The following is a 14,462-nucleotide window of genomic DNA, read 5'->3' as shown; positions in this document are numbered from 1 at the left end:
ATGTAAATTCCGTGATGACTTATAAAAATTATGTATAATAGGTATTGAGCTTAAATCTGGTCTTTTTCATATTCATTTTTACGATCTTTTGAATTGTTTACCTATGAATGGTTCCAATGCCCTTGGTAACCATTCTGACGCTTCACCTTCGAATCCCCAGACCGTTCTGTCTTTTCGCACCTTATCCTTATCCTCAATATGTGTATTAAAAATTGCAACACGTCCACCATTTTGTTTACATCTTTCTACGTAACCCATTGCTGGCCAAACTTTACCGCTTGTTCCAATCACAAGAACTAAATCGATATGATCATTAGCGCCCTCCTCTTGTGGCGCAAAAAATTCGTCCACTTTGACCATATCCATTAGCGGCAAAGGCTCACCAAACCAAACAATACCTGGTCTCAACAATCCTTCGTGGCACACGGGGCAATGTGGTAAATTTTCTTCTTTAATCTCTGGTAAGGGATCAAAATCTGATGAACTTACACTGTCTTCATTTTCCACGTATTCTTTTTTTTGTATCGGTGTACTTGATTTCTTTCGACGCTTACCTAGTGTGGGTAATTGATCTCTCAATCGTCTTTTAACGCCAACATCTCTTGGAGTGAATTCCCTTAGAGTGGGTGTTAAGAATAAATCCTTAGTATTCTTACCCTTATAAGTACAAAAGAAAGAGGTACATCGGAGTTGGAAAAGGCTACCATGTAATTCACAAAGGTCTGCATCCTCTTGACCTGCTCTCTGATGTAATCCATCCACATTTTGTGTTACAACAAAGGCTTCTCTGCGTCTCTCTTTCATCCTTTTAGCTAACTCCGCCAGTGCAAAATGTCCTTCATTTGGTCTAGCTTTCATAGCGATATACCTTCTATTGGAATAAAATAACCAGACTAAACCTGGATTTGTTTGAAATGCTTCAGGTGTTGCTAAATCAATTGACGTATAACCCTTCCAAGTACCTCTCTGCAATTGATATGTGGGGATTCCCGATGATTGTGACAGACCTGCACCTACAACACATAAAATCTTACGACATTGTTTTAGATAAGTATGAAATGATTTCAATTGAGGATCATCAATCAATTCATCATCTTGAGAGCTTTCATCTGACATATCTCGGCGTCCAAGGCCAAAGTTGTACTTGCCAATTATCAGAGGTCTACCTGCTCAAATATTCGTCGCTTCAAGGCGATAGCGTAGGAAAAGCGGTATACAGAAACATTTGAAAGAAGTAAAGCCGCGCATTGATACGGTATTGATACATAAGATACAGATAGCCCATATGCAGGCACCTTACTCATTATCTTGATTACCTACTACGCTATTACCAGCTCCTGGTAGGTTATCCAATTACACGTGACCTTGAAATATGACTAAAATGTTACCCGGACTGCAATTGTCGTGAAAAAATTATCAGAGAAAAAAAAAAAAAAATGGCGAACCAGCTACATGTAGATACAAACTATAAGGAATTGAAAATAATAGTATTATCAGTGTATCAGGAAAATAGAGAAAAATAAAGGGAAGAGATAGACGACTAAATCACGAACAGTGATCAGAGAGAGAGAAGAATTGAGAAAAGATCTCCATTGAGTTTTACATTCGTTAAGTTGTTAAAGTAGGATTGCCACCCTTTCAGCAACAATGTCTGAAGCAGACAGTCTTAAAGAACTGCAGTCAAGAATACGGGCTGAGTATGAAGCGCTGTTTACGTTAAAGGAAGAAAACGGATTGGAAATTTATCCTATATTTAACGTTTTACCCCCAAAGAAGGAATATCCCGATTATTACGCTTTGATCAGAAATCCGGTTTCATTGAACACTTTGAAGAAAAGAGTTCCCCACTATACGGATGCTCAGAGTTTCATCAACGATGTGGTGCAGATCCCATGGAATGCCAAGACTTATAATACCAAAGAATCTGCGATTTACAAATATGCAGGAATTTTAGAGGCGTATTCAAAGGAAAAGTTGGTGCCAAAACTACAAGAATACTATCCCGAGGTGGAGTATCCATATTTGGGCCCTCTACCAGATGAAATCGAGAGTATGAAAGCTCAAGGTATTACGCCGCCAGAAATACCACAACCGCCTCCAAGTAAACTCAGAATGAAGACTAAAACAGAAGATGATGACGAAGTTGACGGTCAGGACGACGAAGATTATTCTGAGGGCGGTGGCAGAAGATCAATGCCACAACTAAGGTTAACGTTGCATAGAGGAATGCAAAATGCATCGCAGTCTTATCAAGGTGGTAGATCTCAGTCTGGCACTCCTAAACCTCTGTACGGTCGTCACCAACAGCAGAGAACTCATATGAGAAGAGGTAGACCACCAGTTATCGATCTACCGTATGTGCAAAGGATTAAAAATGTAATTAAAATGTTGAAGAAGGAAATTGATGATGATAATGAACCTTTAACCTTACCGTTTGAAAGATTACCAGATGAGTTAAGAGAACCAAGATACTACACGGTTATTTCAAACCCAGTTTGCCTCGAAGATATTAGAAAGAGGGTGAAAACTCGCAAATACAAGGATTTTCAAACGTTCCAAAATGATTTCCAATTAATGCTAACGAATTATAGACTGTACAATCGTACTGAACCGCAAGCTTTGAAAAAAGCCGCTATGTTGGAAAAGAAGTATAATGCTCTAGTACGTCACGAACTGTCGAAGCCAGATCGAGATTACATGCCAGAGGGTGAATTGAGATATCCAATGGATGAAGTCGAGGTTAACGGTAATACTTATCGAATTGGTGATTGGGTACTCTTAGAAAATCCGAACGATGCTACAAAACCTACAGTGGCGCAAATCTTTAGACTTTGGAGTACTAGTGATGGCAGAAGATGGTTGAACGCTTGTTGGTATTTGAGGCCGGAACAAACCGTTCATAGGGTGGATAGACTATTTTACAAGAACGAGGTAGTTAAATCGGGTCAGTACAGAGATCATCTAGTGGAAGAACTTGTTGGTAAATGTTATGTGGTTCATTTTACAAGATATCAAAGAGGAGATCCAGATGTTAAACTAGAAGGTCCCCTCTTTGTATGTGAGTTCAGATACAACGAAGCTGATAAAATCTTCAATAAAATTAGAACCTGGAAGGCCTGTCTACCTGAGGAGATTCGTGATCAGGATGAAAATACAATCCCTGTTAACGGAAGAAAATTTTTGAAATATCCATCGCCATTGAAGAATTTACTGCCACCAAATGCTACCTACGACGATCCAATGCCACAACCTACCGAAGGTGCGGTCAATGCGCCACCTTTAATCGGTGGTGTTTATCTGGGACCCAAATTGGAACGTGATGATCTTGGTGAATATTCTTCGTCTGATGACTGTCCTCGCTATATCGTGAGACCCGGCGATCCACCTGAAGAAGGTAGAATCGATTTCGAGACTGGTACTATTATCACGAATACTCAAACCGCTACAGCATTGCCAAAAACGGGCCAAACAAGTCAAAGATTGGCATCTTTGAAGCAGAGCAAATCGATATCAGGTCTGAACTCTTTGAGAAATGGGGTATACACTCCACCTTTGGGTGGTGCTACTCCAGGTTCTGTCAATGCTGATGTTATCGGTTCACCAAGTCCCAACTTAATTACTCCTACTGGCTTGGTCCCTGGTCAACAACTTACAGTCCAAGGTCTTAAACAACACCAGTTGAACAAACAACAATTACAATTCCAACAGCAACAACAACATAAGAGATCGCAAGCTTCAGGTTATAATCTAACCACTGTTGTGAACAACTTGGCAGCACAGGCCTCAAGAAACAGTTTAGGTCACATATCTGTGGATTCCCCCAGCGCATACGTGCTTCCCGTGTCGATAACGAAAAACGTAGATGTATTGCAACGTACTGATTACGCTAGCCAAGTGAGAAGACTGGGTAAAGAACAAGTTCCTCGTAAGAAACGTAACAAAGGTGAAGTTTTATGGTTTAAGGGACCAAGCGTTGCCATTGAAGAGCGTTTGTTAAACTCTGGTGATGAAAGGCTTCAGCCTTCATTAAATAGATGGTTTTCTAAGAACATCAACAAGAGACCTAAGCTGGATTTGGACTATGAAGTAGTCGAAGAACCGGCTGATGAAATGGATGCCACCGCACAGAGTCAAGACGCTCACCATAATGGTGTTGACCAACAAGGAAATGGCTTTGTGGAGGATGAAGATAACTACAGCTTTAGTGAGGACGATAGTGATGAAGAGAATGAAACACAAACTTTACCAGATTCTTATCCACTTGGTCTGCGACCTTCAGCAAAGTTTATGGCCTTTAAGCTGGCATCGCGTGACAAGCTCTCAGCGGAGTCAGATTGAAAAAAATTGGAATAATTATAAGCAAAGGTCCTTTCATATATAATGTAATTGAAACAATAATCTCGGAGAGTTGTAATATATATTGGCATGTAGAAATTAATTTTACTGTGATTAGTCTAAACCTTGTATTCATTTTTCAAATTACTTATCTTGTTGAGATATTTAAAGCATTTAGAAGGTTACTTGAAAAAACATCGAAGGAATCCTAAAGACTTCTACTTCTCTATTACCACTACTACTGCAAACTAGAAAAGTGATATACAAACCATGTCTGATTTCGACAAGTACTTAACACCATTGTCAGCTCGTTATGCCTCCAAAGAGATGTCAGGAATCTTCTCCATGAGAAACAGATTCTCGACATGGAGGAACTTATGGCTTAACTTAGCCATTGCTGAAAAGGAATTAGGCCTTGATGTCATTACTGATAAAGCTATTGCTGAAATGAAGGAACATTTGACTATCACCGATGAGGAAATTGCACAGGCATCTGCTCAAGAAGCTATTGTTAGACATGATGTTATGGCTCATGTTCATACCTTTGGTGAAACTTGTCCAGCTGCCGCTGGTATCATCCATTTAGGGGCTACGTCTTGCTTCGTCACTGATAATGCCGACTTGATCTTTTTGAGAGATGCTTACGATGTTATAATCCCCAAATTGATTAATGTTATTGACAGATTATCTAAATTTGCCCTAAATTATAAGGATGTTCCAGTTCTTGGTTGGACTCATTTCCAACCAGCCCAACTGACAACTTTGGGTAAAAGAGTTACACTTTGGATTCAAGATTTACTCTGGGATTTGAGAAATTTCGACAGAGCTAGAAACGATATTGGATTACGTGGTGTTAAGGGTACTACAGGTACTCAGGCATCTTTCTTGGCCTTGTTCCACGGAAACCACGACAAAGTGGAGGAGCTAGACCAAAGGGTCACTGAACTACTGGGCTTTGAAACTGTTTACCCAGTAACAGGTCAAACTTACTCCAGAAAAATCGACATTGATGTGTTGGCTCCTCTTGCATCGTTTGCTGCCACTGCTCATAAGATGGCCACTGATATTAGATTATTGGCTAACTTGAAAGAAGTGGAAGAACCATTTGAGAAGACCCAAATTGGTTCTTCTGCTATGGCCTACAAGAGAAACCCAATGCGTTGTGAACGTGTTTGTTCATTGGCAAGACACATGGGATCTCTTTTCAACGATGCTGTACAAACTGCTTCAGTGCAATGGTTTGAAAGAACTTTAGATGATTCCGCCATTAGAAGAATCTCTCTACCAAGTGCGTTTTTAACCGCCGATATTCTTTTGTCTACTCTATTGAACATTTCTTCTGGTATGGTGGTTTACCCAAAGGTTATTGAAAGAAGAATCAACAGTGAATTGCCATTCATGGCTACTGAAAACATTATTATGGCAATGGTAGAAAAGGGTGCATCTAGACAAGAAGTCCACGAAAAGATCAGAGTCTTGTCTCACCAAGCTGCCGCTGTCGTCAAGGAAGAAGGTGGTGACAACGACCTGATCGAACGTGTCAAGAATGACCCATTCTTTAAACCAATCCATACCCAATTGGCAACATTGTTGAACCCATCCACATTTGTCGGTAGAGCACCACAACAGGTAGAGAAATTTGTTGGTAAAGACGTTAAGAAAGCTTTACAACCTTTTGAAAAGCACATTAATGATGTTGACGTCAAACTAAATGTTTAATCACAAAAGAAGATAAAATGATATCGAACTTATGTATATTATCATTACTTTCATTACATAACTGACCCTTCCAATAAGATAAAGATGAACAAAATAACTTATTCAACTCGACTTTTCATGCATGAATTCAACAGATATGCATTCCACTTGTGTAATCTAACAAATAAAAGCTCATCATGCGTAAGTTCCGCCAGATTTCTCGGCACTTTCACTTTATTACCTCTTAGATAAGTTCTACCTAGTAAATTAAAATTACTCCTCTCATCGTTAACATTATTCTGCCTTTCAATTTCCTGTCGATGTGAATTGCAAATGTATTTTATCATTTTATCGAAACCTCCAGTAATAAAATTCCAGTTCTCTGATAATAGTTTCATTGAGGACTTGTGATCCTTAGAATCAATAGTGAAAATTATACAGTACCTCCTCTCATTACCTCTAGCATTTTCATCGTTCAATTTGAACCCCATAACTAAATTTAAACCTCTGATATCATCGTAGAATACCAAGGGCATCCCATCGTAAATCATAGTCTCTTCGGAGAATGATCTTCTTATAATATGCGTTAACAGTTGATACCTTATGGAACTGTATTGGGTAGAAACAAAGCATTGGCTACCAATATTACTTTTTAGTGACCTTATATCATTCGTAGATGATTTTGGGAAGTGTAGTAGACACGAGTCACAGTACGAATCTGTTGGATATGTGGGAACTAGCAACTCATCACCAGTAGAACCGTTAATAGCAGCTTGCGTCACTAGTAAGATTCTTGGCCCATGTTTATCACAGAAATGAGATAAAGAAATGAGCATGGATGCCATTACACTCAGTATTTTGATGGCTGATGGTTCTTCTAAGTGGTGATTAACGTTGGTACTATGTCCGGGAACCTTTAACAATGGAAAACTTCATCAATAACGTACTTTACACAAAAGGAATACAATTTAAATAGTAGAAAGGTGGCAAGGGATTAATTCCAGTCCATATGGGACAATATTTGTTGAAACGGAGGTTAAGGCATGTTAGATCCGTCAAGATAAGCAACCTCTGTGTGGGTCAGAGGAATTCCCAACAATTAATGTGGTTCCCATCTTATTTCATAGTGATTGAAAATGGTAAAGGGCAGACGTTATACGTTAGTGAAGTACAACAGGGGTCATTGTACAGTGTTCAATTTAATGAATTGCCACCACAGGATAGCCCGTTGACGCATTTTACGCTGAGATTGGTGGCAGAGTTGCCGGAAAGGCTTTCACCATCACCAGACGAGAAGCTTTGGTTTGATTTTAGAACTTACAAGGTGGATTTGAACCAAGTTAAACACGTTAGTGCAGATGATATCATTGAAAGCTATAACGCTCCGGTATTGGAATTGGTAGATGGTGACTATGTACTACCGAACGTTTCCATGTTGACTGTCCCCAAAGAATCGATTAGAACACACAAGAGAGCAAATTCAAGCATTAAGATTAAGAAATCATTCACTTTCAACTATGCTTTAAAGTTGAATAAAATTTTGGAATATACTTCGCAAGTTATGGAGGAAAGTCAACAAATTTCTGAGAGGGTGGAAAGACAGATTCAAGATGAACACAAGAGGCATCAGTGGTTCGTAACTCATTTAAGGGACTACAATCACCAATTGAAAGTAAGAATCCAAAAGAAACAGCTAGATCTACGAAGACTTCGTGATTCCGTTGAACATTTTGCTGAGTCTGAAGAAAAAGATTCACAACCACATTCGTTGAACGATTACTATGGTAATACATATCCGAACCTTATTCAGAGTAGAAACAGACTGGAAAGCATGAGAGCGAAGAAATTAGCACAGTTGATTGGAATATTTCAAACAACAGACCTTTTCCACGTACGAGCGGGATTCGTTACATTTAACAGGACACTTCTAGATTCATCATCTTCACTTTACGATAGACTAACACTTGATTTATTAAACAAAACAAAACTGCTGGAATTAGCCACTGATGGATCTGAAGCTAGCAAAAAATTGACTAGCACTTGTCTTGGTTATTATACTTTGTTTGTGACCTTAATAGCCACAAGCATATGCAGTATTCCATTACCACATGAACTGATGTACTGCGGAAGTACCTCTACGGTGAACGGCACAACTCCACTATATTTGGATAACATTAAAGATATAGAACTTTTAAGCCAGGCCATTGATTGTTTTAACGGTAATATAATACAAGTTATCCAGTTTTTGAAACACCGCCGGACGCAATGAGCTGGTAATCAAAATAATTTATAGGGGAACTATTCAACCTTTTCCAAGTGTAAATATTCCCGTCTTTAGTTTCGAAATGATAGATTCTTACACGACGCTCGTACCCGTCATTGTGATCGCCGTAACCGCCTTCACCAACGGCACCACCATAACAGAACCAGATCTTTTGAGGACTACTATCGTCCAATAAACAGTAATCATTAGAGTGATCATGACCGCAGGATGCAGCTTGTACATTCATGTGTGCTAAGGCGGCCGCAGCTTTTGAATCGTATCGAGGCGCCGTAACACCTTCCATGGGGTTTCCAATGATGGGATTAGATTCACCAGGTCTTTCCCTCGAAGCCTCGTGCAAATATTCAGGTGTGGGGATATGGAAAAACGCCATAGATAAATGTGGTTTTTGAGTATTCCTAATATGTTGATACAATTTTTCATCATATATTCTTTTAAAATAATCCCATTGGTCTTCTTTAATCCAATCGTAACCTGGGAAAATTTTACCAGTAGTAGAGTATTTGTGAGAATCTAAGAAATAAAAAGTTAATACCGGCTGTCTATTTTCAAAATCCATAACCTGATGGAAATAATTACCGACACCAAATGTATTATCCGCTGTATCTTTAGGACCAACCATAAATAATGATAGGGGTAAGTCATTTACAAATTTCGATAACTCCCAACGATTCAAAGTTCCTTCATCGTCATGATTCCCCCACACCATTGCCCAGGGAATACCCTTAGATATGACAGGTGCTAAAGTCTTAAGCAATGCCGTTTCTGAATCCTGTTTAGACCTACTACCCATGATTTGATCACCCGTAAATATAACCATGTCTGGTTGTTCTATGTCCAACACCTCTTCCACAAATTTAGTGGTCTTAGGATCAGCTTCACAGTGGTCATGAGCAGGAAACTCATCGAGACATTCACCCTTTCCGACACCAAAATGCAAATCTGCTAATTGAACAATTTTGTAAGCACCATCTTCCCCAACGGTTAAACGTGGTCTCCAATCTTCTAAATATTTCGTGCTGAGTCTCCGAGTGGTGATAAAACTGGGGAATTCTCCCATTTTGAAAACCCATGATCTATCTAATTCCCAATTCTTTCTAGGGTCCACGCAATCTTCACCAAATAAAACGCTAATGTCGCTGATGACTGGCCTGCCATTCACCAAATTTTCTATTTGCAAGGGCACATAATTAACATAGAATGTATCAACTATTTCTGAATTCCCTTCTCCCTCGACGGGCTCTCCGGATATCGATATCAATAAGACCTGCTTACCCTTATCTTCTTCCTCCAACTGACTAAGATCGTAAACGCTTAGAGTATCGTAGAACAAGTAATCCGAGAACCCAACCCATTTAAACCTCGTGGGTCCCAATAGATCTTTCCATATGACTTTTCTTCGTGAACTAATAGCATCCTTCCTTAATTCGTTTCTAACGCTACAGCGTGACCACCAGTCTCCTAGATGGAAACATTGGACAATACCAACGTTGACTGCTACATGATCGTACTCATCGATGTGCTCCAAACTATTAGATCTTAGCCATTCTCTCACATTCGAATGTGTCCTTATGTGATCGACCCTTTTGTGGAAGGGGAAATTCGATTGGCGCCAGGGTACAAATAGTATAGATTTTTCAATGAAAACGAATAGTAGTATATAGGGCAGATACCTCAGATAACGTTTCGATATAATCGACATTTAAGATAGTGACCCTTTCTGTTTTTTTGCTTTGTATTCCTAACACATTTCTATGTGATGAGTTCTTGTAAAGTATCCATCTTCTCCAAAGGGTCCGCAATATCCACGTTGTTGCGCCGCATATCGATCATCACAGAATAATATTGAACAGGAATTAACGATGAGCCATCGCTCCAGTTCAACTTCATCTTAATCTACATAACTCTTCAACATCCTCTTCTTCAGCACAATATTTTCCTACTTATCAGTTACCAGGTCTATGGCCATCGTTTCTTAACAACCCCCCGGCATTATTGCGCTCTTGTCGTTCATCTGGTACTTGGAAAGACTTACCAAACGATCTTGCGTGTGGTTTCCTCAGCGAAGCTGCATTCAGTTCCTTAATCTTACCAGCACGCTCAAGCTTCAAAGTAGGGTCCTCTTCTAAATGAGCTTCCTTCTGGGCAAACTGTGGATCCTTAGGCTGATCGTTATGAGTATGAGAGGGATCAGACATGTTAATGATGAAAATGATGAGGATCAGTGAGATAGGTAGATAGGTAGATAGACGTAGAATGATATACAAATCTAGATCAACGGTTGATTAGATGGATAACTTCGTGTCTTAGGAGTTAAGTTAACTTTACCTCTAAATATAACACAACATGGTACCTGTTTCAAGAGTACACGTGAAGCGAACGGTTAACATACTTCAACCACCTAGAATCAGAATATATAAGTAAAAATCGGTCTAGATTCATTCAAGAACTGTTGAAGAGTGTGTGTCAATAGCCCTAAGCATTCGAAATATGGACTGCACTTTTGTTGAAGAGTTTCTCAAGGAGATTAAGTGCGAAAAGTACTTAGAGAAGTTTGTATCATGCAAACTGATTAGTCCAGAAGAGATCAAGTTCTTGGATAAGGAGGTGTTGATCGCACTAGGTGTGACCAATCTTGGTGATAGACTGAGAATCCTACGTAAATCCAAGTCATTACACAGGCAAAAATCTCAACAAGAGTGTACTGAGCAATTGAATGATATTATTAGAAGGATTAGTTCATTATCTGCCGGGGGTGTTGCAGTTAGCGAGGAGCTAGTCACTGAAAAGCATAGTGTGATCTTCATATTGAATGATGGATCTGCGAAGAAAGTTAACGTTAACGGTTGTTTCAATGCAGACTCCATCAAAAAGAGGCTTTTGAAAAGGTTACCACCATGGATCGACGGCGAAGAGCTAAGATCTGTGCAAGATTACGATGTATTTGTTGTTGATTACGTGAAGAATGTTTTGCATTTACTCTACGACGTGGAATTGGTTACGATATGTCATTCCAGTGATCGTATGGAAAAGAACCGTTTGATATTTGTATCCAAGAATCAAACCCCCAGTGATAAAGCCATATTTACCTCTAAGAAACTGTATCTCAAGACGTTGAGTGTGATTAACCAAATTATTACCATGCCACACGATGGTGCAAATGCATTTGCTGGCAATCAATTACGTATTGAGAATGGCAAGGACAAGATCCGTAAGATCTTTAATCAAAGACCACCCAGTGAACTCATCTCGACTAATTTGGCAGGTTATTTCCCTCACGCCAATATGAAGCATTTGGAATCCACCTTAAAAGAATCCTTCCGTCAATCAGCAAGACTGTCTAAGATTGAACACAAGATTCATAACAGTGATAGCAACAAGATCGGTGACATTTTATTGAAACATTCAAATGCAGTCGATTCTGTACTTTTACAAAGTTTGGAATACGATGGTACTGCATCTGATTATAACAGAGCCGTTGAGAGGAAAAGAGACCCCGTTCCAGGTGCCAAGAGAGATAACCGCGTAGATCTAAAATCTCCAGGGTCAGAGGTAGAATTGGATGATGACGAAGAAAACGATTTGGTTTCTATACCAACAAAGATCATGGCCCCCAAGACTTGGTTAAAAGGTGCGAGGATTGGTTCCGGTTCATTCGGTACAGTTTATTTGGGTATGAATGCACGTACAGGTGAACTAATGGCTGTTAAGCAGGTTGAATTACAATCATCGACGGTAGCCGCGGGCGTGGTGAATATGGCAGAGGATAGAAGTAAACCAGAAAATTGGGATCCTAAACAGGAACAAAAACTAAAGAATGCATCTCGTGTGCATAGAAAATTGATAGATGCATTGCAACATGAAATGAGTCTTTTGAAAGATCTCCACCATGAAAATATTGTCAAGTATTTTGGATCTTCACAAGAAGGTGGTAATTTGAACATTTTCTTGGAATACGTTCCTGGTGGATCTGTATCATCCATGTTGAACAGTTATGGACCATTCGAGGAATCTCTAATTACTAATTTCACAAGACAGATTCTTATCGGTGTAGTCTATTTGCATAAGAAAAATATTATTCACAGAGATATCAAAGGTGCCAATATCTTAATTGACATCAAGGGCTGTGTTAAGATAACGGATTTTGGTATATCAAAGAAGTTATCGCCATTGAACCAAAATCAAAATAAGAGAGCATCTTTACAAGGATCTGTGTATTGGATGGCGCCCGAAGTTGTTAAGCAAACTGCTACAACTGAAAAAGCAGACATTTGGTCAACAGGCTGTGTGGTCATAGAAATGTTCACCGGTAAGCATCCATTCCCAGATTTTTCACAGATGCAAGCCATCTTTAAGATCGGCACAAGTACAACTCCAGAAATTCCATCATGGGCTACAGAGGAAAGTAGGGATTTCCTCAGTAAGACATTCCAATTGGACTACAAAATGAGACCTAGCGCGATTGAACTACTACAGCATCCTTGGTTAGAAGCTCACATTGTCTAAAGGTCGAGAACAAGGCTGCATTCAAGAGATGTCGACATCTGCCTTTAAACGCTATAACCACGTGAGGTGGTTTTAGCATGCATTTTATTCTTTTTTGTCGGAGAAAGGTCTTAAAAGTAAAATGGGAAGAAAAAAAAAGCAATTAAGATGAGATTAGAACGTTAAACAAACCAAGATACAGGACCTTAGAAGAACTGAGATGAGTCCTAAAAAACTGGAGTATGCTGCAGGAGATGACTTGCAAGTAAGTAATACCTTTGGAACAATGTTTTCCTCATTCACTCTTTTTTTCCCTGACCACACAATCCATTGATACTAACTTTTAAATCAATTCTAATTAGCTCTATGCCACGCCAGAAGAAGCTATGAGAGAGGGTAGACGCCGTATTGAGCATGAGAAGCAGAAAAAACAACGCCAACACCGTTATCAGCAACAACAACGTCATCATCATAAGACTGATTCCAGATCAAGCACAGGATCAAGTGCCGATTCAGATATACGGAGACAGGGGACACCCCCTGTTGCTGTCGTTCCTCCCCCTGTATCTTACGGGAGCCAGAACCCAAGTACTTCCTCCATACCACTACCGTCATCGCAATCACAAATACCTCTAAGAAACCAGTATTCGTATATACCGTCGCATGGAGATTCACCTAGGGCACATCCACCAACATTAAATAGGGTTAAACCACCTCCAATGGTCGCAAGCTCTACACCACCAATAGCATCTGCCGCCAGATTACCTAATTCTCCGCCTATGGGAAGTACACCAAGTAGCGGAGGATCTAGGAGTTCTGGTGATATGATGGAGGAGACTAAAAACATTCAAATTGCCACACAGCTTTTCCATAACCATGATATTAGGCAGAAGGGTCGATTGACCGCAGAAGAATTGCGCAATCTTTTACAGAACGACGACTCTACGCATTTTTGCATCTCAGCTGTGGATGCTCTGATAAACCTTTTCGGAGCTACCAGGTTTGGCACCATCAGCCAAGCAGAATTTGTTTCTCTTTACAAAAGGGTCAAGTATTGGCGTAAAGTTTATGTCGATAATGATATTAACGGATCGTACACCATTTCAGTAATGGAATATCACAATTCGTTGCAAGAATTAGGATATTTAATCCCTTTTGAAGTCAGTGAAAACATTTTTGATCAATATGCAGAATTTATCAATTCAACTGTAAATGGGAAAGAATTGAAATTTGATAAATTTGTAGAATCACTTGTGTGGTTAATGAGACTTACAAAAAGTTTTAGAAAGTACGATATGAACCAGGAAGGTATTGCAACAATTCATTACAAAGACTTTATCGATACGGTTCTGTATCTAGGACGTTTTCTACCTCATTAAAAAAAAAGCTTTTTTTTTTTTTTTATTGTTTTTATTTTGTTTTATTTTATCCTTACATTGTGTTTTGTTTTGCCGCGTCACAGTGACACAAAATAACGAAATTAATCGAAAATAAAAAACATGAAATAAAATGAAAATTAAAAAACAAAATCATATCATGAGGCTAAATTACATTTTAAAAGATTATGATTATTAACAGGAATATCTCGATCATTAATTTTGTATTATTTTATTTTATCTTTCCTTCCAATTTTTTTTTTTCTTTGAATCGTTGCACAATT

At 39.1% G+C, this 14,462-nt stretch overlaps 9 protein-coding genes across 9 annotated transcripts; 5 read left to right on the top strand and 4 right to left on the bottom strand.

Moving 5' to 3' along the window:
• Positions 1 to 78: 78 nt before the first annotated feature.
• ZYRO0B08008g (uncharacterized protein) lies at positions 79 to 1,116 on the bottom strand (the record flags this gene model as incomplete). The annotated part of the gene is made up of 1 exon (XM_002495252.1): positions 79 to 1,116. The coding sequence occupies one exon, from the start codon at positions 1,114 to 1,116 to the stop codon at positions 79 to 81; it is 1,038 nt and encodes a 345-aa protein (XP_002495297.1).
• Positions 1,117 to 1,647: 531 nt separating this feature from the next.
• RSC2 (Rsc2p) lies at positions 1,648 to 4,338 on the top strand (the record flags this gene model as incomplete). The annotated part of the gene is made up of 1 exon (XM_002495251.1): positions 1,648 to 4,338. The coding sequence occupies one exon, from the start codon at positions 1,648 to 1,650 to the stop codon at positions 4,336 to 4,338; it is 2,691 nt and encodes an 896-aa protein (XP_002495296.1).
• Positions 4,339 to 4,605: 267 nt separating this feature from the next.
• Positions 4,606 to 6,054, top strand: ADE13 (adenylosuccinase ADE13; the record flags this gene model as incomplete). The annotated part of the gene is made up of 1 exon (XM_002495250.1): positions 4,606 to 6,054. The coding sequence occupies one exon, from the start codon at positions 4,606 to 4,608 to the stop codon at positions 6,052 to 6,054; it is 1,449 nt and encodes a 482-aa protein (XP_002495295.1).
• Positions 6,055 to 6,152: 98 nt separating this feature from the next.
• Positions 6,153 to 6,878, bottom strand: LST7 (Lst7p; the record flags this gene model as incomplete). Its single annotated transcript, XM_002495249.1, has 1 exon — positions 6,153 to 6,878. The coding sequence occupies one exon, from the start codon at positions 6,876 to 6,878 to the stop codon at positions 6,153 to 6,155; it is 726 nt and encodes a 241-aa protein (XP_002495294.1).
• Positions 6,879 to 7,042: 164 nt separating this feature from the next.
• Positions 7,043 to 8,302, top strand: VPS38 (Vps38p; the record flags this gene model as incomplete). The annotated part of the gene is made up of 1 exon (XM_002495248.1): positions 7,043 to 8,302. One exon carries the CDS (start codon positions 7,043 to 7,045, stop codon positions 8,300 to 8,302), a length of 1,260 nt encoding a protein of 419 aa, XP_002495293.1.
• On the bottom strand, positions 8,268 to 10,019 carry DCR2 (phosphoprotein phosphatase; the record flags this gene model as incomplete). Its single annotated transcript, XM_002495247.1, has 1 exon — positions 8,268 to 10,019. The coding sequence occupies one exon, from the start codon at positions 10,017 to 10,019 to the stop codon at positions 8,268 to 8,270; it is 1,752 nt and encodes a 583-aa protein (XP_002495292.1).
• A 244-nt stretch (positions 10,020 to 10,263) lies between these two features.
• ZYRO0B07876g (uncharacterized protein) lies at positions 10,264 to 10,515 on the bottom strand (the record flags this gene model as incomplete). The annotated part of the gene is made up of 1 exon (XM_002495246.1): positions 10,264 to 10,515. One exon carries the CDS (start codon positions 10,513 to 10,515, stop codon positions 10,264 to 10,266), a length of 252 nt encoding a protein of 83 aa, XP_002495291.1.
• A 292-nt stretch (positions 10,516 to 10,807) lies between these two features.
• On the top strand, positions 10,808 to 12,823 carry STE11 (mitogen-activated protein kinase kinase kinase STE11; the record flags this gene model as incomplete). The annotated part of the gene is made up of 1 exon (XM_002495245.1): positions 10,808 to 12,823. One exon carries the CDS (start codon positions 10,808 to 10,810, stop codon positions 12,821 to 12,823), a length of 2,016 nt encoding a protein of 671 aa, XP_002495290.1.
• Positions 12,824 to 13,188: 365 nt separating this feature from the next.
• PEF1 (Pef1p) lies at positions 13,189 to 14,181 on the top strand (the record flags this gene model as incomplete). The annotated part of the gene is made up of 1 exon (XM_002495244.1): positions 13,189 to 14,181. One exon carries the CDS (start codon positions 13,189 to 13,191, stop codon positions 14,179 to 14,181), a length of 993 nt encoding a protein of 330 aa, XP_002495289.1.
• Positions 14,182 to 14,462: the final 281 nt, after the last annotated feature.

The sequence above is a fragment of the Zygosaccharomyces rouxii genome, assembly GCF_000026365.1.
Source record: "Zygosaccharomyces rouxii strain CBS732 chromosome B complete sequence".
Classification (NCBI taxonomy): domain Eukaryota; kingdom Fungi; phylum Ascomycota; class Saccharomycetes; order Saccharomycetales; family Saccharomycetaceae; genus Zygosaccharomyces; species Zygosaccharomyces rouxii.
The sequence above is the reverse complement of the archived record's forward strand: the minus strand, read 5'-3'. Positions and strand labels throughout refer to the sequence as shown.